The sequence below is a fragment of the Pelophylax lessonae genome (assembly GCF_965119305.1).
Source record: "Pelophylax lessonae genome assembly, chromosome: 5".
Lineage (NCBI taxonomy): Eukaryota > Metazoa > Chordata > Amphibia > Anura > Ranidae > Pelophylax > Pelophylax lessonae.
The window spans coordinates 381,356,602-381,384,601 of record NC_138772.1 but is presented as its reverse complement, the minus strand read 5'-3'; the positions used below and the strand labels follow the sequence as shown (position 1 = coordinate 381,384,601).

The 28,000-nt window shown below is 42.9% G+C and overlaps 1 protein-coding gene across 1 annotated transcript; it reads left to right on the top strand.

The window, feature by feature from the left end:
- Positions 1 to 76: 76 nt before the first annotated feature.
- PRELID3A (PRELI domain containing 3A) lies at positions 77 to 27,812 on the top strand. Its single transcript, XM_082257281.1, has 6 exons — positions 77 to 375; positions 15,310 to 15,478; positions 15,745 to 15,834; positions 17,153 to 17,223; positions 21,418 to 21,520; positions 27,725 to 27,812. The coding sequence occupies exons 1-6, from the start codon at positions 344 to 346 to the stop codon at positions 27,776 to 27,778; spliced, it is 519 nt and encodes a 172-aa protein (XP_082113407.1). The 5' UTR covers positions 77 to 343; the 3' UTR covers positions 27,779 to 27,812.
- The last annotated feature ends 188 nt before the right edge of the window (positions 27,813 to 28,000 follow it).

The following is a 28,000-nucleotide window of genomic DNA, read 5'->3' as shown; positions in this document are numbered from 1 at the left end:
ATTTGCTGTAACTGGGCAACCAAGGCAGTGCTCTCAGCAGCAGTCTGTACCACCCAGTGGGTAGCACAGAGCAACATGACTAAAGGTATGCTGGGGTGCCTTGTTTCATGCAGCACCGGTACCCAGGGATCAGCAGAGCCAAGGATTCTCCCTTGCTGCATCCATACACTCCCACCGGTTACACTGGCGAGCAGGACACCAAACCGGTCGCACTTTCATGCAGATATGACCACTCATACCCCACAGTGCCCACCGAAAGCCCTAGATCTACTAATGAGTGCATCCCCAGTGTGCTGACATCACTCTTCCCTGCACAATAGACCCCCAGCTCTGCTACAAAGACATGAAGATCTGGAGCTCAGAGCATGTGTTCAGGTAAGTGTACATCTTCATTTCCATGTAACTCCATTGTCAGCAGAAAAGATTTATGCACCTGTCACATGTTATTGTACTGTCAGCCATTCTATACAGAGCTGCTCAATAGCCGCTCACTGAGCAAGTTCTTGGAGGGTCACAATTGCTTTGAATTTCAATGAGAAAAGACTCTATTCTGAGCTCTTCTTTATTAATCCAGCCAGTGATTTTCCATTGCCTTTAAGATTGGGATAAGAAAAATTCAGATGAACTCTACATTATTTCTTAAAGGTATATTATGTGTTAGATTGGAATAGCCTGTGATGTCCTGGACATTGTCACAAGATAAAACCCGGCCCTTGTGGGTAAAATGGCAAGAAAATTCAAGAAAATTCTGCTTTAAAAAAAATATATTCCAAGTATATATATTCTCATAAAAGTACATTCTATTGCTCTCAGTCTCCTCCAAACCTATTTTTATCTATTTTTGCTGCTGAAATCTGACTTCCTGTTAGAGGGTGGCTACCTTTGTTCTCCATGGTCCCACTGTATGTAGGAACGAACATAGCCACCATAGCTCCCCACTGAGATGGACCAAGGACTATGGTCTATAGCAGTGGTGGTCAACTTCTTTTAATATGTAGACCCTCAGGTACGACCCCCAACATCACCAAAGGGCCGCACATAAAACTGATATTCAGAGACCCCAGACACACTACAAGATATGGTCAGGATATAGTCAAAAACTAAGGGCATGATACAAGAGTTGGTCAGAGAAGGTGGGCATAATACAGGAGATGGTCAGAGACTGTAAGTATGATACAAGAGTTGGTCAGAGAAGGTGGACATAATACAGGAGATGGTCAGTGACTGTACATAATACAGGAGATGGTCAGAGACTGTAAGTATGATACAAGAGATGGTCAGAGAAGGTGGACATAATACAGGAGATGGTCAGAGACTGTACATAATACAGGAGATGGTCAGAGACTGTAAGTATGATACAAGAGATGGTCAGAGAAGGTGGACATAATACAGGAGATGGTCAGAGACTGTACATAATACAGGAGATGGTCAGAGACTGTAAGTATACAAGAGATGGTCAGGGAAGGTGGACATAATACAGGAGATGTTCAGAGACTGTAAGTATGATACAAGAGATGGTCAGAGACTGTACATAATACAGGAGATGGTCAGAGATTGTGAGTATGATACAAGAGATGGTCAGAGAAGGTGGACATAATACAGGAGATGTTCAGAGACTGTAAGTATGATACAAGAGATGGTCAGAGACTGTACATAATACAGGAGATGGTCAGAGACTGTAAGTATGATACAAGAGATGGTCAGAGACTGTACATAATACAGGAGATGTTCAGAGACTGTAAGTATGATACAAGAGATGGTCAGAGAAGGTGGACATAATACAGGAGATGTTCAGAGACTGTAAGTATGATACAAGAGATGGTCAGAGACTGTACATAATACAGGAGATGGTCAGAGACTGTAAGTATGATACAAGAGATGGTCAGAGAAGGTGGACATAATACAGGAGATGTTCAGAGACTGTAAGTATGATACAAGAGATGGTCAGAGACTGTACATAATACAGGAGATGGTCAGAGACTGTAGATATGATACAAGAGATGGTGAGAGACTGTACATAATACAGGAGATGGTCAGAGACTGTGAGTATGATACAAGAGATGGTCAGAGAAGGTGGACATAATACAGGAGATGTTCAGAGACTGTAAGTATGATACAAGAGATGGTCAGAGACTGTACATAATACAGGAGATGTTCAGAGACTGTAAGTATGATACAAGAGATGGTCAGAGACTGTGGACATGTTTCAGGGGCAGTAACAGACTGGAGACACATTACATGAGACTTCTAGAAGTCAGTGCTATAATAGGGCTAAAGGGAAACAGGGGAACAAAGGGCTGCACAGAAATGTGGCCCCTGGTGGCAAGTTGGATACCAGGGGATTTTTGGTGTGCAGAGAGCAGTGCACAGGAGCACAACTAACTTGCGCTGCTCGTTCCAAACAAATGGAAGTGAGAGGAAAAAGGAGTGGTTCAGGAGATCATTGAGGACATTACAAGGAGGCAGAAAAAACACAGTAAAAAAACAATTTTTAGAAAAATATATTACAGGGCCAATATGTAGTTATAGGTATGAATTATTTTTGGAGAATAAGGATTTTGTTTAGTGACACTTTAAATTAGTGTATATATCAATGGATAAGCATTGAGGGCTGAGGTGATGTTAACTACTTTATCCGAACTGCGACTGTTATCTTGAAATTGCGTTGGACTGAGCCTTTGGCTGCTTCATGTGTCTGAAGTGGATTCCAGTAACCTCATTGCTGAGTACCGGGAAGCACCTTGTTAGGTTATGCTAGACAGCACAAAGTACATCTCATAGAAACTCCCACATGGTGACGTTGAACCGTGGTGTATCCAACAGTGTCGTGATCAGGGGTCAGGCTCGAAGACCAGTAACTGTAGCAGTGTGGAGGCTTCCACCAACCAGCAGGATAGGTAAAAAGCAGGTCACCCTGGTGGATGACGTGGGCTCATCCCAGATGTGGTGACTAGGCACTAACTTATATTTACCAGAGCTCCTGATGGATGGGATGGGTTTTGCTGCATGTTAGTACCAGGTAGTGGTCCTCGGGATGGCCACACCAGGAGGTGAGCAATCCAGGGGCTAGTAGCAGATAGGGATCAAGCAGAAGCGTAGTCAGTAAACAAGCCAAAGGTCGATAACAAGTGGTTGCAGGTTGGGATCAAGCAGATGCGTAGTTGAGCAACAAGCCAAAGGTTTGTAATTAGTAGTAGTGGAGATAAGGACAACTGCAGGTATGCAAAGGAGCAAGGTATCGGTTGGAGAGAGCACAATAATCTAGCAAACCGGAAGTTCAGTGACATGGCTTAAATCAGTAGGTTCATGGGATGAGCAAAGAGTTCAAGGTTCACCAGAAACAAAAGACAAAGGATCAGACAGGCAGATGTCCAGGATCTCAGGGGGCTCATAAAGAAAAGCCACTGCCAGATGCAGCAGAGGTTGTGGGTTTAGATCCCATTCTTAACACCTGAAGGCCAGTAGTAGAATGGCGCCAGTGGTAGATAGGCAAACAGAGGAGCTATCCTGGAACCACAATAAACCTTCAGGCCTAAAGTATCTGGTATCCCCAACACGAATACAAGCTTTTGTCAAAAGAGACCAGGAGTGTGGTGAGTGGACTTTACAGTTTGGCCCCATGTTACTGACATACCATGCGTGCAGATGGCATGCAGACGTGTACATTTGAGAGGGCTCTGGGTGCCACTCATGGCTGGTGAATGAACCTAGGTAAGCCCATGGAGTTAGTGGTGGGTGCTTCTGTTGCAAAGTAGGGTGGGGGGGGGGCACACCCACAACCAAAAAATTCTAGCAGTTTTCTTTCACAAAATTTGTTAAAGTAGAACTAAACAGTTTTATTTCTGCCATCTCTGTCCCATTGCGGAGATTGCCATTCACTTCCTAGCCAACAGCCAAAACAAGAAGTGAGATTAAATCCCTCCACAGTGAGAAATTCCCTGGTTGTCACCTGATCCAGTGTCCCCATTGGAATATCTCTTCTCTTTTACTGTTCTGGGGAGAACTCAAAATTTGGGATTTTCTTTCACTTTCACTTTTAGTGATAACAGTGAAGAGGACAAATCAAGAGGGTGAATCTCTCTAATGATGACACAGCAATAAAAACCTGACAAGTGTTCTAATCCTTCACCACTCTATCCAAAACTAAGAAATATGCTGTGCTTTTAGCTATACTTTAATGGTCCCAATAAAAATTATTGGACGTAGGATGCTTTGTTCCATTTGGTCACTTTAATGAATATTAGGTTAAAAGTGATAGAAACTGCTAAAAAGTTGCTTGAGTATAGTTCTTGTATAAAGACACGCATTTGATTGAGGCCACTTAACCAATATTCAAACCTGATCAAAAAACTCCCATAGTTCGCATTCCCCCATCCCGACTGGGACATTGCACTTGTGAGCATGTGGGAACTGCATGCTGTTAATGCTGCTACTGTTATGCCTCGTACACACGCAACGATTGTTGGCTGTAAATTTTCGGCCAACAGCCGATCGGCCGATTTTCGGCTTGTTAGTATGATGCTTCCGACAACTGACTGCGACTTTTCGGCCGAACAAAATCTGGTGTGCATGCTATAAAATTTTTGTTGGCCGTCAACACAACGGCCGATTTTCGGTCAGTCAGTACAGATTTCGGCAGACAAAAGCCCTTCCTGGAGGCATGGGAGCAGGGGCGTAACTACAGGGGGTGCAGGGGTTGCGATTGCTACCGGCCCCATGCTCCAGGGGGCCCAGTAGCAAACCAGTGGGTGAACTTCCAGGATTGCAAAAGTCACACTTGCGACCGGGCCCTGGCATTGCACCACTGTGGGGAGGCCCCAAGATTGCAGGAAGGGAGCCCACTGCAGAACTTGTGAAAGGATCCTGCTGTGGGACCGTAATAAAAGGCCATGCAATGAGAGTAAAGAGCCCCAGGATTAGTGGGAAGAGCCCTGGGCTTGAAGAGAAGGGCCCCGGCCAGGGATCTGGGGGGCCCTTCATGGTTTCTTGCATCGGGGCCCTGAAGGCTCTAGTTACGCCTCTGCATGGGAGCAAGAGAGGACAGCGTGAATAGATCAGCACTGCTGGGGACTAACAAAGGGGAGACTGCCCCATGGAGCCAATCTCTCTGAAGAATGCAGTGTGCCTAATTCTTCATCCTTCCCTGGGAGATCTCCTGAGAGTCAGCTGGGTGGGCTGGTGAAGAGTCAGTCTAAAAGACTAGTGAAAGGGGGCTAGTGAAAGGGGCAGCTGCAGCCAGGTGGGTTGGCAGTGCCTGAAGAGGTGGGATAAGTAGCCGCAGAAGAGAAGTACATGCTGTTCACTAGATTTTTTGCTACACAAAAGGAGCTGCAAACTCCTGCCTGTAAAGGGCTTTTGCTAAATCTGACTAAGAACCTATCAGATCAACGAACAGTGATTCAGTTGGAGCCACCAAGCAAGTGTGCAGAAGGAGAGTTAAAGACTGTATATAGTAAGAATCCCTGAAATTGTTGCCAAAGTTTTGCTGAAGTTAAAGTGGGCATCAAATAACCTCCCATCCCTATCCAAGTTATTAACCCGCAACAAATACCACAAACAAAGTCACAGACTGTTCTCTGACTCTGGGTGCTTGTGAATATTTGGTGTGCCTGGCTGTGCAGGAGTGGGGGATCCAAGTTTATTTGTGGTTCCTGCGGGGGTGCGCTACATTTAATATTCCTGGTGTAGTGACTACATCTCCACGTGTATGGTCACCTTCCTACTTTTCCAGGGTGCCTAGTGGCCTGACCTTCTTCTGCGTATATCCCTTCTCAAAACCTTGAAGTGACACATTCAGGAGAAGCCACACCACAACACATCTTCAACCCCTAAAACACCATGCATTAAAGTTATTGTAAAGCTTTATTTTTATTTTTTTCATCAAAGTAATAAACAGGTCATACTTACCTGCTCTGTGCAGTTGGTTTTACATAGAGCAGCACGGATCCTCCTCTTCTTAGGTCCACGCCAGCACTCTTGGCTCCTCCCTTCTGTTGGGTGCCCCCAGAGCAAGCAGCTGGCTATTGGGGCACCCAATGGCTCCCGCTGCTGCCAATAGCCAATCAGGAGTACAAGTCCCCAGAGAGCCAAGGCTCTCATGAAATTGTTGGATCGAGAGGGGGTTCAGGTAAGTATTAGGGGGGCTGGGGGAGCTGCTGCACACATAAGCTTTTTTACCTTCATGCATGAGGGTAAGAACCTTGTGCCTTTACAACCACTTTAACTCTTAATAGAACAAAGCAGAATTAGCACGTAGGCACCTACCTACATACTCTAACATGGTGGCTCAGCTCAGACAGCGCACAACACAGGTGCATGAGGTTGTGAATGAGGGAGAACACTTGCTTCTGTGATGCTGGGATGAGCATCCAACTCTTGGAGCAGGGGTGTAACTACAGGGGTTGCAATTGCAATCGGGCCCCATGCTCCAGGGGGCCTGTGCGGCTCCCCTGTAAACCTGGATAGGAGGGGGAGGGGGTGGGGGCAGCATGCAGAGAAACCACTGTCCACCTTTTTCCTCTTGTAGCTGCAGGAGGTAAATGGAGGAGATTGGTTCCTCTTTATGCTGCCCCCGCCACTCTTCCTATCCAGTAAATTTATGTTCTGCTGTGCCCCCCTGCCCCCCCCCCCCTACACTGTGCTCCCTTCCCTCTCCTTCCGGCTGCTGCAGGGGATGTGTCACAATAGAGAACCAGGAAGGGGTCGGTAAATATGTAATTTACCATCTCCTTCCTTTTCTGAATGGACAGAGTCATAGTCAGTGACATTGTAAAAAAACAAAAATAAAATGATAAAAATAATACAATTAAAATACCAAAAAATAAAAACTACTCACACCAGTGGGTGAACTTCCAGGATCACAAAAGTCACACTTGTGATCGGGCCCGGCATTCCACCACCATGGTGAGGCCCCAAGATGGCAGGAAGGGAGTCCACTGTAGAACTTGTGAAAGGGTCCCACTGCGGGACAGTAATAAAGGGCCCCGCAACGAGAGTAAAGGGCCCCAGGATCAGTGGGAAGAGCCCCAGGCTTGAAGGGAAGGGCTCCAGCCAGGGATCCGGTGGGCCCTTCATGGTTTCTTGCACCGGGGCCCTGAGGGTTCTAGTTACGCCTCTGTCTTGGAGCAATACGGGGAGTGCAAACTATAAGAGTTTTTTGGTCAGGCTTCAGGGGGAAGGGGGAATGGCCTACAGGTATGGCAATTGCATTATATTTTTCAAACCTGCAGATATTTTTCTTCTTACTGGGGCCAACTGATTGCACCTTTAGCTTACCTATAAAAGATGAGCTTAGTCTTTAACCTGTTAAAGTTATTATACTGTAATATTTAGTGGATTTTGTCTGTATTTTAATGCTGGCTCTGTTACATGCCCTTATTTTTACTGCCAGAATGTTTTTTTTTTTTTTTAATAAGGTTATTCCTTACATTTAACTTCAGTTTCTTAACTTTTTAATTGCTTAAATTTCTTGTCAGACCTGAATTCTGTTCAGACATACGGGCACTGTCATTGCACAATATAACTGTGTCCATTTCACTTAATGAGCTTTGCATAGTTGTCTGGCGGGACTGTATTCATAACCTGGATCAAGTTACCGCATTGTTCATATGACATTAAGCTATATTGCTTTTGTTAAATGGTTGGTTTTCTATTAAAAATTAAAACACACAGTCCTGCTGAACGTCTTTTGTTCTATTCTTTGTACACCGATTTACAAGGGTGCAAAACAGAAGGAAAAAAGGGGGGTGGGTTTGGAGACCAGGGAGTAGTGTCATGGCTATACAGCGCCATCCGCTATACACATATTGAACCTTCAGTATTAGGCTTCATTCACACAGCCATCAAAAAATGCATATACAAGTGTTTTTTAACTATGGATCTGAACACAGCTGCATTGCTTTCTATGGAGCTAGTCACACAGGTGTGTAAACATGTGTTGCTTTCAGCACCGTAACACAGAATGAAAAACTCTGCATCCAAGAACATGCTTACGCATATAAACGCATGTATACACTTTTGTATGCATGTAAATTAAGTCTAAACAAAGGGGAAAATATGTTATCATAAAAACAAGTTATGTAAGCATACACATCTTTTTTTTTAACTCTTTTTTTATTGACAAAGATGTAAAACAATGATACAATAAACATATAGCTCAACATAAGCAAATTAGGATACAGGGTTTAGAACAAAGACGTGTAGCACCGCCCCCTAGAGGACTGCTGAGAATTACACTTTCTGGATTCCCCTGGGTTACCCTTAGCAACTGATAGCCGACAAACAGCATTGAAAGTCCCTTGCTCAATCAATAATCAATTCAGGGGGTGTTGGTTTTTGTGGTTTTATTTAGAAATGGGAAGGGAGAAGGGATGAGTGAGATACTCCAACTATGAACTATACACAATCTTGAGGACAACTCAACTCACTGTGTAATGCGGCAAGGCCACTGCTTCACCCTGCCACTGAAGTGAAGATAGTTTCAAAGATTCCTGCTTGATTATTCTCTTCAGGGTTCTAAGCTTGGCGCTCCCTTTACTTTCACTGCCTGTGTGTGCTGACACCCGTCCACTGACTCTATCCACTCGAGTGATCCTCCTCCTGGGCAGACCCCTGAGAAGTTTCCCGGTACTCACAGACACTGTTTTTCCCAAAAAATGGGGTTTGTACCTGCGCTTAGGAATGTATATTATATTTAGGCTATATTATATATACAGTGAAGAAACTTATTAGGCTGTAATCCAAACTTGGGTGTGACCGCTCTAGGTGAGGCAGTATCAGGTGCTGTTCGGATCCGTCATCCGGTAACTAGATTTGTTGAGGAAAAAGTGACCGCACTCCGAAGTTGAAATCAAAAGGGAGTGATTTATTCTACATCAAACAAACATCAAAAAATCAAACTGTGAGACATGGGACAAAAAGGTAGACGCGTTTCACGACTAGGAATGTCGCTTACTCATTACCAAGTGGGTTAGTAATGAGTAAGCGACATTCCTAGTCATGAAACGCGTCTACCTTTTTTGTCCCATGTATCACAGTTTGATTTTTTGATGTTTGTTTGATGTAGAATAAATCACTCCCTTTTGATTTCAACTTCGGAGTGTGGTCACTTTTTCCTCAACAAACTTATTAGGCTGCTGCTGATAAAAAAGGAATAAATTCCCTCAAGGTGACTGTATATAAATAAATCAGTGCTGCTCTAAATCAACTCTATATGTGAAATATATATAAAAGATGATGGTAAGTGATATTAAGCATGCTACCACCCTACTCACACTATATTAAATAATGTATAAATATAACGTGCATATAATGATGTTAAATTTATATACTCCGGTAATAAAAGTAATAATACCTGTGATGTGATTATAAATTATACCCAACAAAATCTTCGATGGTTATTAAATAACTTATAAGGTGCAGACAATAGTGCTTGTGCTATATCTACAAATGTATACATACGGTGATAATGAATAAATAAATCTCTCATACAGTGAATTAATCAATAAAGTGACAGGTGCTAGTAAAAACGTCCATAAACTCCTCCTCCTTATGCTCTATAGTCCTTTGGTTAAGCAGTTCATAAATAAATAAAGTGACCGGTTACTGATCATTACGCAGGAACTTTTCTCCTAAAAAATACATGTGTAACAACATTAATAAAATTTTAATGGCCATGTGAATGAAGCGTTACTGGATCATACAGCTGCACCCCCTTCAATACAACAAGTGCAACCAGGAGTGTTACACTGGTGAGACCCACCCCAGGGCATTAGGGCCCGGGTCCTTTTCACTTCAGAGGGGGACAATGTTATAGGCACTTTTTTTTATTTTGTGAGCTTAACTTTTGTGCGTAATTTTTTTTTTATTGCGCTAGGTGTCTAGTTTTGTAGGCACTGCACCACAAAGTGCAGTAATCCATACTATTCTATGGGACTTCCTAGCATTCACTCAGCCCAGTTAAAGCATTGATAAGTTGCTTTCAACTAATGACTGCGCTGGACTCATGGGACTGTACAACCAGTGCTGTATTTTGGCCTAGGCCAACAAGGCCCAAGCCTAGGGCAGCACTTTGCAGGGGGGCAGCAAAAAAGCTGCCCCCCCCCTCCACCTGAGACTCTTTTGGCCACTGGTAGCTAGAGCCGCCTCTCCCACCTCTCTCTCTCTCTCACCCCCCTCCTCTCTCTCACCCCCTCCTATCTCTCTCACTCACTCATCCCATCTCTCTCACCTCTCTCTTTCTCTCTCACCCCCTCTCTCTCACCCCCCCTCTATTTCTCTCTCTCTCATCCCCTCTCTTTCTCTCTCTCACCTTCCCCCCTCTCTCATCCTCTCTCTCTCCCTTTCATCCCCCTATCTATCTCTCATCCCCCCCTCTCTCTCTCACCCCCCCTCTCTCTCTCCCCCCTCTCTCTCTCCCCCCTCTCTCATCCCTTTTCTCTCTCCCCCTCCCTCACCCACCCCCTCTCTCCCTCCCTCACCTACCCCCTCTCTCTCTCATCCCTTTTCTCTCTCTCACCCCCCCTCTCTCTCTCCCTCCCTCACCCACCCACCTCTCTCTCTCCCACCCCTCTCACCCACACTCTCGTGAGATCTCAGGGTTCATGCCGAGACTTGGAGTCCTTCAATTTTGGAGGGAGTCACATCCGTTAAAAAGGAAGGAGTGGGGCAAATTTACATAGGAGTCGGAAGGGGGGCGCCCAATTTTAGTCTTGCCTAGGGCAGCACAAAACCAAAATACACCACTGTGTACAACCCCACAAACGACCACCCTGATTTCATCCACCCCATAACCATCTGACCAATCATGATAATAAATAAAACCTGGAAACTAATGTGGAAACCTATGCCCATGGCCTCTTTATTTGGGTTTTAAAAAAGAATATGAATAATCTTGAACCTTTAATGTTGCCAGACTGTTAACACCGAACACACACAGACCAATACCACAGTTAAAGTTTCACCAAACCACCAGCTCAGTCTTTCAGGATTCAAGTACCCAAAATCTGTACCAACCACCATGTACAACCATAATCACTGACCACCAGTGTGGTGACATTACCCTGCTCAGTCTTTTAGGACTCGAGCACCAAATAACCACCACCATAAACTGTGTCCACCTGCACCTGTGAGGCAACATTACCCCCAATAAAGTTAGAGCCGCGACAAAGGGAGGGGAGATGATAGTTTGATTGAAGATTCAGACTGTTTGTACCAGGCCACAGATGCTGCCACCTATGGAAAACAGGACATCTCCATTGGTTGCTTTCTTTACTTTCAAATTTTACCCCAGGCAATTTTTTTATTTTTTTTTTAGGTTTAAAGCAGCGATGATCTTTTGGCAATAGCCTGAAGAAAGATTCTGTACCTTTTATTGTGCAAATTCAATTAAAGCTGTGAACCATGGCAGACCAATACAGGAAGGAAAAGAAGAGATCGTTGTAGAGATCGTTGTAGAGGTGACAAGTCCCATGGGGATGCTTGGTTAGCCCCACGTCCCTAGCAGGTGCTTAGGTCAGGCCACTAGGGTCCCCGAGGAATATATGAAACAATTGCTTCAACTGAAACTAACTAGTAACTAGTTCATTCAAACCCTCCACAAACCCTCCATAAAGGGGAATAGTATTACTAGCAAAGCATATTACCACTCGGTCCTGTGGGACCGGGTACCTCAACAACTGGAATACTACCAAATTATCAATGATAGAGATCTCCAGATGGGGAGTGCTCTAAATAAAAGTTGTAAATGAGGACCATCAACGGTGTAAAAATCCACCCATTTTTTGTAAATTACACTTCATGCCAGAATTTCAATACATTTTTGCATTTTACACCGTTGATGGTCCTCATTTACAACTTTTCTTTAGAGCACTCTCCATCTGGAGATCTCTATCATTGCTAATTGCTTCAACTGACCTATAATCCAATAGATAACACATATCCCTCCCTATTCAATGCTTACCCAGCTCATTTATTTTAAATCTTACTTATACACCTTGTGTGTGTGTTTTTCCAGGGATGCAAAGTATCCCATGGCACACCATCTAAATTTCCATTTACTGTGGGCAAATCAAGTAAAAGTATTTTCATTGGTTATTATGGGTATTTTTCACATTGGTTTGATACCTTATTTTTGGTGAAGAGTTGTGTATTGTATATCTGACCAGTGTTAGTTGTGAGCAATCGATGGCAATGACATCATGCATTCCTGCTTTTTGTTGTTATCCGCTACCTACCAGTCCGTAAACCCACTTCCAAGAGTCTCTGTTCAGTGCTGCTGTGCCCTGAATGTAAAACAGCTAACATCAGAACTTCTTTTATGCAGTTTGCATTGCTCAACAGCTACGTAATTCAGAAGTATTATTTGTTTCAGGCTGCCAGATCCAAATTTCTACTAAAGTCAACACAATAGTATGTAGGTTGTAGCTAAAGTGAAGGCTTGCAGCAACAAAGTTTGTTATGGACAGGATAGCAGTTAAAAGCGATTGCTAAATTTTCCTCAAATAAACCATAAAACACAATTATAGACAAAAAAATCCCCCCAAATAATAACAAAAATGCAGCAAAGAGGTTGGTTGCCCAAACAGCTAAAAGTACAGTTTCCTAACTCCCTATGAAGTTTGCCAGGAGATTCAATATACTGTCATTATTACCACTATGTGCATTCATTCAACTTTTTAGGAAGGGGTCTGTTGTATCCACAAGCCCCCCTATTGGCCATAGAAAGCATTATGGTGTAAAAAAAAAAAAAAAAAAAATACCTGGGCTGGGAAATTCCAACCCAGAGGATTCATTGTGACCCCACATTAGTAACAAATCTGAACCTGATCCCTAATGTTATTCTATTTATTGATTCATTTGCTCCAGGCATACCTGTTTTTTAGTTAATGTGGTAGTTAATTAATTTTGTTTATCTTTTACCTACAGGCAAGCCTATAATAAGGCTTACCTGTAGGTACTGTAAATATCTCCTAAAAATGTACTGTTCCTTTAGAGCTCTGTGCTGTGGCCTGCGACTCCTGCGCACATGCGCGGGTATGACATACCGTAATTGCGGCTTGGTCATTCAAACCACCGGAGCCTGAAAATCTGGAAGGAAACCGGATGAAGATGGCTTCGGGCTGGAGGGCTTAGTTTTTAGGTAGGTTTCACATATGTGCTAGTGTATGGTGCTTATTAGCAATTTTTTTACATTGCCTTGCAGGGGGGACGTTTTATTTTTATTTTTTTGCTCAGTTAACAATCGCTTTTAGTCTTATGGCTCGGTCATGCCCCTTACCTGCTGATTGAACAGTGGAGGAGCTTTCCTACACTAGTGAAGTCATCCCTCTGCATTCTTCTCCTGCCACTAAACTCCCAGTGTTCAAATGACAGCACTGTGAAGTGCTGTCTTTTTTTTTTTAACTCCCCATTACTATAGGGTGACCAGACATCCCCGGTTTCCAGGGAGAGTCCCCGGACTGAAGACACTGTCCCTGGACCAAGTCTGTCCCCATTTTTGTCCCCGGATTTAATGCCGAATTAACGAAGACAGGGTATCCCATGCTGGCTGAGAAACAGTATACAACGTTTGTAGGCGGCGCATAGGAACACACTGAAATGATCCAGGGAGGATGCAGCTACCTACCTGGAGCATTTCAGTGTGTTCTTATGCGCCACTTACAAACGTTGTATGCTGTTTTAGCACCTTATCCTGTGCTTTTTTGGCTGGCAGCAAGAGGACACTGATCGTGGCCTATCAAACATCCATCTTTTACACACCAAGTACTCTGGGAGCGCCTGGAAATTTTCTGTCTGACTGAGAAACAGCCTGGTGGCTCGGATGCCGACGCCCCCCTGCTGGACGATCTTACTGGCGCTCCTGCCAGTAAGGAGAGTTAAGCCCCGTACACACACGCAGATCGTCGTCATACAAATGTTCGTCTTTTCTCCCCGGGATGTCGGTGTCTGTTGAAAAGTGCAAAGACAGCACAAGGACAGCACAAGAATTTTGTCCGCAGACTTCAGCTGACTGCAGAAGTGATGTCATGTAATGGTTAACTTTCCCTGTGTTTTTTATTTTCTGAGCATGCCCAGTCTTGCAAATCTGTGGTCTGTCGGCTGATTTCTGTACTGACAGGCGAACAATCGTCCGTTCTGGTGTCTGCAGACAAAAATTTTCATGTTTGCAAGAAAGACTCTTGTCCGCGGATTGTGTGCAGACATCTGTCGGAGGCACCATACTAACACGCATACAATCGGCAGATCTTTCGTCCGCCGACGTTTGTATGACGACGATCTGCGTGTGTGTACGGGGCTTAAGAGCCAAAATTTGACTGTGTGGAGGGCTGAGACCCAGAGGTGAGCAGATGGGGGGGGGGGGTCTGTTTTTACACAGGGGTAGCAGGGGTCAGAGGCATGGAGGGATGGAGAGTTTAGCTGTTGTGGGGGGGGGGGGGGGCTTAAAGCTGGCTGCAGAGATAATCTGTTGGAGAAGAGTGCAGAGGAGAGCTATGGATGTAGGGGCAGAAGTGTCCTCTGTTTATAGGAAACCTCTGAACCCTATGCTTAACACCCTCCTGTACTGTATATTATGCAGTCCTGTGCTCTGTGTATTATGCAGTCCTGTACCCAGCGTTCTGTGTATTATCCAGTCCTGTACCCAGCGTTCTGTGTATTATGTAGTCCTGTGCCCAGTGCTCTGTGTATTATGCAGTCCTGTGCCCAGATTTATGTGTATTATGTAGTCCTGTACCCAGCACTCTGTATATTATGCAGTCCTGTTCCCAGTGCTCTGTGTATTATGTAGTCTAGTGCCATTTGCCAATAATGGATTTCATTTTAAAAATCTGGTCACCTTACATCACTACATTATGACTTAACAGTGAAAGGAGAAGCAGCATACTGATGAGCTCATTTCTCTGTCACTCCTTTTAGCATGTTTGTATCACTACAGCACAGCTGATTGGCTCCTTGTGGTCTTCTTCCTGTCCCAGTCTGAACTCTGCTGTACTGGGGATTGCAAGAGTCTGATACTAGGTCAAATGTAGTTAGTTACACTGCTTGTATTTACATTGCAAAATAAATTTAATGATGAATAATACAGAACTGCATTTGTTTGTGTCTTTTATATCTGCCTGACTTTCAGCTTTAACATTCTACTGGATTATGTTCTTGCCTTCCTTCTTTTTAGTGAAGACACCCAGCACTTGATTCCATCTAATTTTCATAAAATACTACATAACCTAATGCTTACTATTACTGTAGTAAAATAATTTAGTGGACTTGTTGCAAAATATTTAGAAATATTTTCATTTACTTATTGATGTGCAGCCATCCTTGGGACACCGTAATTAAAGCAGCCATGAGGAAATACCCAAATCCCATGAATCCTTGTGTGGTTGGGGTGGATGTGGTTGATCGAAGCTTGGATCCCCAAGGAAGATTACACAGCCATCGCCTTCTCAGCACAGAGTGGAGGCTACCAGGTCTTGTGAGGGCTGTAAGTACATAGTGTTACATCATTTTCCCACTCTATTACTGCTGTCTGTACTTTAGACCAGAGGTGCGCAATTTATGCTGTGTTGGGGTCTCTTGCGTCTATGTGCAATGTATATCACTGCTTAGTTCACTCTTATTCTAGGACCGTAAAACCACAAAATATTGTCCTTTGCAATTATTTAAAAACATTTAAAGCTTGGGTTTGTAGGTAGAACATTGTTCTCTTTTTTTTTTTAGAACATGTTAATTTCTTTTGATTGCATTTAGATTCTTGGAACCAGCAGAACGTTGACATATATTAAGGAACATTCCATAGTGGATCCAGTAGAGAAGAAAATGGTTTTATGTTCAACTAATGTAAGTAAAGTCTTTCTACAGCCAATGGTCAAAATGCAATGCTGGTATATTTGAAATGTTTAAGAGTGTAGTTGTCAAGGTTATCTTTGAACCATAGAGGGCGTCAAATGGTTACAGCTTAAAGGGTTTCTCTAGACAAAACTGTTTTTTTTTTGTAGTATTGGATAGGGTAGGGAAGTTTCTGCTGGGAAGATTCAGTCTTTCTATTTTTCCTGGTGAAAAATCCAAATCAAAAGCTAAAATTGTGGTTAATTTTGTTCACACAGGGGAGTTCACGAGTACCATTTTTATACCATCCCAATGTAATAACATTGTGCACTAAAAGGAAAAATTACATTACGGCATAATTTTAAGAATGTATTGAGCACTAATTATGCAAACACAATCAGCAAGAGAATGTAGAGATGAAATAATACCTTAATTTAGTCGTATACATATAATAATACCACCCATAGCAGCCAATCAGATGCACAAAATGCAGAAAGAATGTGATTGATTGCTCTGTACAACTCCTCCATCACATTTCTCAGTACCAGTTCCCTAATCCTTAGAAGTACTTATTCAAAACATAATTAGATTACCCTCGGCACAGCATTAGAGGATCATTAAAATTAGTAATCAAAATGTATTTTAGAAGGAACTAAATAACATTTTATTTTCATCAGTATTGAACATGTGACAAACCATAATTCTGCAGATTCTTGTGCCACAGTGCTATAAAAGTCCTTCCATAAGGCCCCTTTCACACATGCTGTCCGTTTTTCATCCATCCGTTGACGGATGAAAAACGGACATCAATGTATCTTTATGTAAAAAACGGATGACAACGGATGATCATCAGTTAACATCCGTTTTCATCCGCTTCCGTCAATGTCCGTTTTTTTTGAACGGATGAATGCCCTATTTTTCATCCGTCAAAAAAACGGATCGGACGAAAAACTGATGACAACAGATGAAAAACGGATGACAACGGATGAAAAACAGATGACAACGGATGAAAGACAGATAACAACTGACGAAAAACAGATGAAAAACGGATAGCAACTGACGAAAAACGGATAAAAAATTGATGAAAAACAGATGGAAAACTGATACATTTTGACGTGACTGAACTGATGAACTGAATGGACCGTATGTGTGAAAGGGGCCAAGGAGTATCGGAACCATATGTGTAGGTGTTCACAAGCTGGACAAATTCTGGAGAAGTAGATGGCTGAACCTCGGCATGTGTTTAGCACATTACAAAAAAATGAAATATAAAAATTAATTTGTATGTATTATTCTTATGGATTAACAATTCTTCTTTGTTTTTTTAAAGATATCACTAACAAATCTGGTGTCTGTTGACGAAAGGTTGGTTTACACACCTCATCCCGAACATCCAGAAGAGTAAGTAGCTTGCTATAAGGAAAAGAAGTAAACAAATGGACTGGGATATCTACCTATTACAGAATTACAATGAATTACCCCTTAAAATGGCAGCCCAAACCATCCCCTTTTGGCATGGACACCATAGCTATATTATTCTATTCAAAATAAAAAGCAGTTTTTTTTTTCCTCTCCTCTCTTTTATTTAAAAAAATATTCTAAAATACTTTTTGTTGTCCGTTGACAACGTGGGTATGACTGCTCGTAGGCCTGGTGTACAGGTTCTGAACTTAGTACTCCAGAACTTTTTTTACTAGTCGCTATATTGAGGTATATGTACATGGGATTTAATGAGGTTGAACACCTTTTATCTCCATAGTAGAATTGATTTGGAAACTTACCTTTATAGCACTAGTGACTTATTTTTTTACTGCAGTGCAGTTTTCTGTACACTCTTCTTTTTTGGTTTTCCACAATTGTGTTGATGATGGTGTTCTTCATTGTACCCATTCATATTGTCTTGTTATGTTGTAATATGTTGATGCATGCCAATAAATAAATAATTAAAAAAATTAAAAGCAGATAGCTGCAGATGTTTAAATTATTACATTTAAATGCTATTATTTTCCTTTTTGGTTGCTTAATGATACTGAAGGAAAGTGTAGAGGAGGGCAGGCATTAATAGAGCACAAAATACCATAGTGGTGGTGGTGGTGGTGGGGGTCTGATTGCACCACTACATAGCAGATTGTTGTATTTGGTGTCTTTATTCTTGATATCAAAGTGAACATAGTATCAGATATGTTTATATATGGCATGTACATGTAGCACCCTACAGGTAGGTGCTAGGTAAAGTATATGGGTCTTGGCTGCCTAACAGCAGGGCCATGATTTTCAGTAGGTTGTCATGGTTCCCAGGTGTGTCTGCTGAGAGGGGAGTCTCTTCACTGGCTCTATGAAAGGCTTCTCATTGGGCAGTGGAGGAAACCCAATCAGGGACACATTTAGGCTTGTAACTATCCCAGAAGGCAGATTTTGCCGCAGAGGATTCTGGGAGTGGGTATAAGTCTGAGGGGGCACATGACGCAGCGTCTTTGGCGGGAAGCAGAGTCCCAGGAGGGAGAGTACGGCTGTCTCTCCTCCTGTCAGAGGAAGCTGGTGTCCTGGGTGGAGGCCTGGGGATCCAAAGAGAGTGAAGCTGAGCTGCAGAGGGATCCGGTGTGCCGAGAACAGACTTGTATAAAGTACTCTAAATTTCTACTTGAGTAAAAGTACAAATGCTCGATCAAAAAGTGACTTGAGTAGAAGTGGAAGTGCTCGCAGAAAAAGTTACTTAAGTAGAAGTACTAAAGTATTCAACATTTTTTTTACTTAACCACTTGCCGACCGCCGCACGACTATCTACGTGGGCGGTCAGCCCCTCACAGGCAAAGTGACGTAGGTCTACGTCGCTCGCCTGTGAGGGTTTAGGGAGCGAGCGCGCGCCGCCGGAGGCGCGCTCCCGCTCCCGCGTGGTCACGGACCCCCCCGCGCGCGTGACCGGCGGACCCGATCGCCGCCGGCCACTCTGCGATCGGCGGGGGAGAGGGAGATAGTCAGGCAGCTTGTGTAAACAAGCTGCCTGTCATTCTCCTCTCTGTATGAGAGCTGATCACATGGATCTACTATGTAGATCCATTGATCACTCCTCATACAGTTGAAGCCACAGCCAATCACAGTTAGAATCACGCCCCTAGGGACACACACAGCCCCTCCCTCTCAAATAAAGTTAACCCCTTCACTACCAGTGCATTTTTACAGTAACAGTGCATATGTATAGCACTGATTACTGTAGAAATGTCACTGGTAACCCCAAAAGTGTCAAAAATGTCAGTCAAGGGTCCGATCTGTCCGCCGCAATGTCGCAGTACCGCAAAAAAAATCGCAGATCGCCGCCATTACGCGTTAAAAAAAAAAACAACAAAAATGACAAAAATCTTTCCCTTTGTTAGTAAACGCAATAACTTTTGCGCAAACCAATCAAAATACGCTTTTTGCGATTTTTTTTACCAAACATAGGTAGCATAAAACAAATTGGCCGAAAATATTAAAAAATTTTGATTTTTACATTTTTTTTTGGGGGAATTTCATATAAAAAAAAGGGAAAAATATTGCTATTTTTGCAAAATTTACGCTCTTTTTTTGTTTATAGCGCGTGATCAAAAAATCGCACAGGTGATCAAATACCACCAAAAGAAAGCTCTGTTTGTGGGAAAAAAAGGACGCCAAATTCGTTTCGGTACAGCGTCGCACGACCGCGCAATTGTCCGTTAAAGTCACGCAGTGCCGAATCGCAAAATGCCCTCTGGTCGTTTAGCAGCCAAATCCTCCGGGGCTTAAGTGGTTAAGTATTGCAAGTAGTTTTTTCAAAAAATTTGCTACTTAAGTACTAAAAGTAAAAAGTACCAGTAGTTTTGAAAAAAAAATTCTACTCAAGTACTGAAAGTAGAAGTACAAGTACTGTGTTATGTAGTTATTAAAGAAAGAAGTCAAAAGTTTGAACATCATATTGTTTTTTATTATTTCAAATGATTTATTCAAATGATTAACCTGTGTTTGTTAGTAGTTTCTTGATGCACTTTAAGAGCTGTAGCACCATTTATTTGTTTGTTTCATATTTTCTTTTTATTGGAAAGATGTGGTATAGCAGCTTTTATTATACACAGCCTTTATTTTCGTATGCGCTGATTTACAAATGACATTATACACATTTTTTTGAGCTTTATGCAACCTGCCATCTACTGTTCTGGCAGTGGTAATTTTTTTAAAAGTAACGAGTAACTATGCAGCACAAAAAAAAATACTTGAGTAGAAGTATCGAAATCATCGAAAAAATGTAGTGAAGTAAAAGTAGAAGTAGGAGAAAAAAATTCTACTCTAGGAAAGTACAGATACCGCATTTCGGTACTTAAGTACAGTACTTAAGTAGTTCTACTTCGTTACTATACATCTCTGGCCGAGAACCAGCGGAGAGAGAGAGGGGTCCAGTTCCAGGAAAGCCTACAAAGGTCGTGAGTACTGTGGACTGCCCCTGGGGGGTCTGCCTAGTGTCAGAGGGGACCACTCCAGAGAAGGTTCTAGGGATCCAGGAGTCAGCTAGTTGTAAAGGGGGTACCTAGTGAGAGGACCCTGAAGTATTAGAGAGGGTACCTAATGAGAGGACCCTGAAGTATTAGAGGGGGTACCTAATAAGAGGACCTTAAAGTGTAAAGGGGGCGCCTGCAGTTTGGGCCCTGAAGAGTCAGTGTACAGTGTGGAGTGTACATGGTTAAGAGTTGCAGCAGCACAAGTATCTACACAGAGCTACCTCAGCCAGTGCAGGGCTGGAGGGAGCTGTTCAGTGACTTTTGAGCTAAAGCAGTGTCAGGAGTCAATTGTTCTATAGTCCTGGATCTTCTGAATTAAAGTCGAGGTTCCTAGCACAGTTTCAGTACTATAGCATTTTTTGAGCGTCAGGAAGCGCTGGTTGGCATTCAGTGGCGTCAAGGCAGCGCTGACGGGCATTTTTCTTTAAAAAGCAATGTGTAAGAGGGACACTTACAGGTAACAGAGATGACAGTATTGTCCCCCAACAGTGCCTTCATCTGCTTTTCTCTCTAGAAGAATGGTGAACATCTTTGATCTTTGTTTAGGCATTACTCAGAGTCAGCATCTACTTCTTGGACTGAGATGATGACACAGTAATGCAAATCCTGGTGCCTGTGCGGTTCTAGGTTATGGTAACATATGTCCAACACAAATGACTTCCTTGGTGCATCTTTTCACCTTGTGACTTGCTGCAAAGTATTAATGTTGCAGTTTGATCACTGGAGAAGAGGAGACTAAGGAAATGCTTCCTCCTCCTGCAGCTGACTGATGTAGGAGGAATCATAGTGGCCTATGCAAAGATACTTGTCTGGAGATCAAGGACTACTTTCTAAGATGGGGGGGGGGGGGAGGGGTTTCTGAACAATTATACAGTAGCTGTATAATGAAGACAGATACTTTTTCTGCCAGGAGTGTGTGGTATCCACCAGAGACCATTCAAAATCAGCTTCCAGCAGTTCAGTTAGGACTAATAAAAATCCTTGTGATTGGTTTCTATTAGTTGCTGTATTGCTGCTTGCACGATAAAAGTAATATGTTGGCAGATTGCTATGACTATATTTAGTGTATTTTGTCATGTTTTCTCTCTAGGACAGTACTGACCCAAGAAGCCATAATTACAGTGAAAGGAGTCAGCCTGAGCAGTTATCTGGAAGGACTGATGGCTAGCACAATTTCTTCAAATGCTAGAAAGGTACCTTGTATGTAAAGATCTGAATATTATACGGATTACATTGTTTTACCAGCCAGCATGATTCCTGGTATGAAGTAGGCAAGTTTATATAGTTGACAGTACAGATAGATAACTATTCAACACGCATATAGTGTGCTGGACTCTTATAAGAGTGGACTCTACGTGAAACGTCACTTCCACCACTTTGGAACGCAGGTGGCGTTACCAAATTTTAAAGGCTGTAATTGATCTGCAACACTGTACGTGTAACTTTTAAGCTTGCGATTTTAATAGATTTAATATGCTGCACTATGAGAGGCTTTTCTCGCTTACACCCCTGAGGGAGACTTGTCCTGGGTTTATGAGAGCTCAGGAGTGCTGGTGGCTAGTGGGATACCCTGAGCTGACCCCATATAAGCGGTACAACAGACCAGTGAAAGTGGAACCTCTTTACCCAATGCAGATTTTGACTACCTGTAATGCAGGTTAATAATGTCTGGTGAGTGGGCTGTGTGCATATATGTTGGTGAAGACAAGCACTGAATCACTGTGGGTGTGGGATTTTTGTATGGTGTTACTGGACACACCTGGTGATCGTTTGAAGACACTGCACTCATTGGACATTTTTGTTATATTTCTTGCCATATTTTTGTTTTTGCATTATTTAGTTCATTATATATATTTCCATAAGTGTATTAGAATAAGAGTTTATTATTGCGAGCACGGTTAATATATGCTATACCATATATAAAGGTGCATCTTAAAAAATTAGAATATAATTTTTCAGTAATTCAATTCAAAAAGGGAAACTCATATTTGATATAGATGTGTTACACACAGAGTGATATATTTCAAGAATGTCTTTATTTTAATATTTATAAGTATGGCTTACAGCTAGTGAAAACCCAAAATTCAGTATCTCAGAAAATTTGAATATTACAAAAGACTATTAAAAAAAAAAAAGTTTTAATGGCTTACTGAAAATTATGTCAATATACAGTATAGTATGCACTCTCAATACTTGGTCGGCGGTCCTTTTGCATGAATTACTGCATCAATGCAGCGTACCATGGGGGGCGATCAGCCTGTAGCGCTGCTGAGGTGTTATAGAAGGCCAGGCTGCTTTGATAGCAGCCTTCAGCTCGTCTCCATTGTTGGGTCTGCTGTCTCTCATCCTCCTCTTGACAATACCCACAGATACCTCATGATACCATAATCATTAAACCAGGTATTGGTACATTTGGCAGTTTGGGCAGGTGCCAAGTCCTGTTCGAAAATTAAATCAGCATCTCCATAAAGCTGGTCAGCAGAGGGAAGCATGAAGTGCTCTAGAATTTCCTGGTAGAGGACTTTGCTAAATTTGGGATTGATAAAACACAATGGACCAACACCAGTAGATGACATGGCTCCCCAAGTCATCACAGACTGTGGAAACTTCACACTGGACCTCATGCAACTTTGATTCTGTGCCCCTCCACTCTTCCTCCAGATTCTGAGACCTTGATTTATAAATGAAATGCAATCCACAGTCCATTATGTTTTGGGGAGCCATGTCATCTGCTGGTGCTGGTACACTGTTTTATCAAGTCCAAAGTCAGCGCAGCTCTCTACCAGTAAATTTTAGAGCACTTCATGCATCCCTCTGCTGACCAGCCTTACGGAGATGCTAATTTCATTTTCCAGAAGGACTTGGCACCTACCCACACTGCCAAAAGTACCAATACCTGGTTTAATGATCATGGTATCACTTTGCTTGATTGGGCAGCAAACTTGCCTAACCTAAACTCCATAGAAAATCTGTGGAGTGTTGTCAAGAGGAAGATGAGAGACATCAGACCCAACAAGGCAGACGAGCTAAAGGCCGCTATCAAAGCAGCCTGGGCTTTTATAAACCACAGTAGTGCCACAGGCCACACGCAGAATTGATGCAGGTCCCCAGATTAAGTATTGAGTGCATACTATTCTGTACATGGACATACTTTTCAGTAAGCCAACATTTCTGTATTAAAAACCCCCCTTTTTTTTTTTTCTTTACATTTCTTATGTAATATTCTAATTTTCTGAGATACTGAATCTTGGGTTTTTACTAGCTGAAAGTTATAACTATCAAAATGAAAAGAAAGAAATGCTTGAAATATATCACTCTGTGTGTAACACATTTATATAAAATATATGAATTTCAATTTTTTTATTGAATTACTGAAATAAATTAACTTTTTGATAATATTCTAATTTTATGAGATGCACCTATATATACAGTGGGTACGGAAAGTATTCAGACCCCCTTAAATTTTTCACTCTTTGTTATATTGCAGCCATTTGCGAAAATCATTTAAGTTCATTCTTCTTCCTCATGAATGTACACATAGCACCCCATACTGACAGAAAAACACAGAATTGTTGACATTGTTGCAGATTTATTAAAAAAAGAAAAACTGAAATATCACATGGTCCTAAGTATTCAGACCCTTTGCTGTGACACTCATATATTTAACTCAGGTGCTTTCCATTTCTTCTGATCATCCTTCATTTGAGTCCAGCTGTGTTTGATTATACTGATTGGACTTGATTAGGAAAGTCACACACCTGTCTATATAAGACCTTCCAGATCACAATGCATGTCAGAGCAAATGAGAATCATGAGGTCAAAGGAACTGCCTGAAGAGCTCAGAGACAGAATTGTGGCAAGGCACAGATCTGGCCAAGGTTACAAAAAGATTTCTGCTGCACTTAAGGTTCCTAAGAGCACAGTGGCCTCCATAATCCTCAAATGGAAGACGTTTGGGACGACCAGAACCCTTCCTAGAGCTGGCCGTCCGGCCAAACTGAGCAATCGGGTAAGAAGAGCCTTGGTGAGAGAGGTAAAGAAGAACCCAAAGATCACTGTGGCTGAGCTCCAGAGATGCAGTCAGGAGATGGGAGAAAGTTGTAGAAAGTCAACCATCACTGCAGCCCTCCACCAGTCGGGGCTTTATGGCAGAGTGGCCCGACGGAAGCCTCTCCTCAGTGTAAGACACACGAAGCCCGCATGGAGTTTGCAAAAAAAACACCTGAAGGACTCCAAGATGGTGAGAAATAAGATTCTCTGGTCTGATGAGACCAAAATAGAACTTTTTGGCCTTAATTCTAAGCGGTATGTGTGGAGAAAACCAGGCACTGCTCATCACCTGTCCAATACAGTCCCAACAGTGAAGCATGGTGGTGGCAGCATCATGCTGTGGGGGTGTTTTTCAGCTGCAGGGACAGGACGACTGGTTGCAATCGAGGGAAAGATGAATGCGGCCAAGTACAGGAATATCCTGGACAAAAACCTTCTCCAGAGTGCTCTGGACCTCAGACTGGGCCGAAGGTTTACCTTCCAACAAGACAATGACCCTAAGCACACAGCTAAAATAACGAAGGAGTGGCTTCACAACAACTCAGTGACTGTTCTTGAATGGCCCAGCCAGAGCCCTGACTTAAACCCAATTGAGCATCTCTGGAGAGACCTAAAAATGGCTGTCCACCAACGTTTACCATCCAACCTGACAGAACTGGAGAGGATCTGCAAGGAGGAATGGCAGAGGATCCCCAAATCCAGGTGTGAAAGACTTGTTGCATCTTTCCCAAAAAGACTCCTGGCTGTATTAGATCAAAAGGGGGCTTCTACTAAATACTGAGCAAAGGGTCTGAATACTTAGGACCATGTGATATTTCAGTTTTTCTTTTTTAATAAATCTGCAACAATGTCAACAATTCTGTGTTTTTCTGTCAGTATGGGGTGCTATGTGTACATTCATGAGGAAGAAGAATGAACCTAAATTATTTTAGCAAATGGCTGCAATATAACAAAGAGTGAAAAATTTAAGGGGGTCTGAATACTTTCCGTACCCACTGTATATACCATACATATATATAAATTGTGTGTATGTACTCTGCTACTGACCACCTCTATGACAAAATCTCATCCCTGTCCTGCCCCAACCTAGCCACTTCTGTTTACAACTATTTACTGTCATCCTCCCTGGACACACTGACCCCCCTCACTGCACACAGAATCAGACCCCGACCCCTACAACCTTAGAGACATCAGAAATCTGAAAAAACAGTCGCGTCTTAAGCACCTGTGGCAAAAGACGAAGTCTCAGAAAGATTTCAACCAATATAAATCTACCCTTCAAAGAGGCTAGATTGCCTACCTTACCAACCTTTCAGTGTCTGCTGCTGCTACTCCTCTCTGTCAGTCCTTCCACTGGCTTCCAGTCACCCAACAAAGTAAATTCCAAATACTAACCAAAACTTACAAAGCCATCCACAACCCGGCCCCCAGCTGCATCACTAACCTAGTCTCAAAATACTAACCTACTTGTTCTCTTCATACTCCCAAGACCTCCTGTTCTCTAGCTTCCTTGTCACCTCCTCCCATGCTTTTCCCATGCCTCTCCTATGGAACTCCCTACCCCAATCTGTCTGACTATCGCCTACTCTGTTTGCTTTTAGACAATCCCTGAAAACCCCTTCTCTTCAGAGAAGCCTATTCTGCCTCCACCTAACAACTGTACTTTTATTTTCTCCATCAGATCATCCCCTACAGTTATTACCTTTTGTATCACTTGACCCTCCCTCCTAGATTGTAAACTCTACCGAGCAGGGCCCTTTGATTGATTCTTCCTGTATTGAATTGTATTGTAAATTTACTGTCTGCCCTCATGTTGTAAAGTGCTGTGCAAGCTGTTGGCTCTATATAAATCCTGTACAACAGGGGTACTGAATTGAAATTCATGGAGGTCCACTTAGTAAAATCTTCTACCAGCGGAGGTCCGAATCAAATGTTTGTGATTTGACTCAGATCCTTTACATTACAGCCTCCCCTCCTAGGCATCCACATCCTGCAGCACCATGAAGCTTGGTGCTGCACAATTTGGAAAAAGGGCCAGGGACTTGTTTGCCCGCATTTCTCATGGGTAGTGCAGCCCATTAAAATGAATGGGCTGACCTACCTGTGACATGCGCAAGCACAGATTCTGAACTGAGCCCCATATCACAATCCCATCCTTACATCAGTTCCACAGTGTCCATGGCACATCACACCTTAACAGTTGTGTTCTCATACCCCCTTGACATCAACACCCTTCTCAGCCCCCCCATTACAGTACTCCTATCCCCCACATTGTCCTCTGCCCCCCTATTAAAGTCCCCAGCTTCCCCACTTTATTGTCTTCAGCTCCCCAATACAGTATTTAGCTCCCCCACATTACTGTCCTCAGCTGCCACCCCCCCACCCACCCACACCATTGTCCTCAGCCTCCACATTACTGTCCACATCCTCTTCCATTGCAATACTCAGTCCCCTATTACTGTTCTCGACCCCCCCCCCCCTTTACAGTACCCAGTTCTCCTACATTACTATCCTCAGCCCCACATCACAGTACTCAGCCCCCCTATTACTATCCTCAAGCCCCCACATTATTGTCCTCAGCCCCCCCGTACAGTATTCAGTCACCCCACATTACTATCCTCAGCCCTCACATTACTGCCCTTAGTCCCCCCCACATTACAGCCCTTAACCCTCTCATTACAGTCCTCAAGTCCCCATTACAGTCCTCAGACCCCCCCCCCCCATTACAGTACTCAGTTCCCCTCAATACAGTACCCACCCCCCCCCCCGACATTACAGTACTCAGCCTTAACCTCCCCCCCACATTACAGTACTCAGCCTCCACACACAGAGCACTCATCGTTGCAGTACTCAGCGCCTCTCCCCTACTTTACACAGAAGGGAGAACGCAAGCTGGTGAGAACGCTAGGCACAGCAGATCTGAATGGAGGACGGAAGCTGCAAGCTGGTGATTGGTTGCTTAGACTGCCCTTCATCTTAGCAACCAATCACTGCCCTCCCTCCAGAACTGTCCCGCCTCCCGCTGTAGTCTCTGCGAAAATGAAAGCGTGACAGCTGAAACAAGAACAGGCTCCTAAATGGTGCGACTGCTGTGGTCCAGGTGTGATAGTAATCGGGGCTGCCATTTAGTGATGCCTGCTGTATAATAATCAATGTATTTTAGGCATAGTTTACCAAATGATAGAAGAGTTCCCGGTTAGGAATCCCAAGGTCTCAGGCCATATGTCATATACAGATGTTTTTTGCATGCTGCTTTTAACTATCAGATCATAGGTCTGATTTTCATTTAGTCTTCTATAATTTGTCTTTCATATTTGTATATTGAAATCTTTTCTATTTCACTCTAGGGGTGGGATGCAATTGAATGGATCATTCAAAATTCTGAGACCACAGTAATCTAAGAGTGTCTGCCTCTGCTGTTTATATTAACTTGGTAACTATACAACTTTTTTTCTGAATTATATTTGCATGTGTTTTGAGTGTGTGTGTGTGCATGCAACACAGTCTTGTGATAATGCTCTTTCAAGCTGGCCTGCTAAACTGTCCTGATCCTCTGCTGTGGAAAGGAGCTTGGCTCTGAAATTTTGAATTTTTGTTAAAAGTGCATACAAGATCTAAACTGT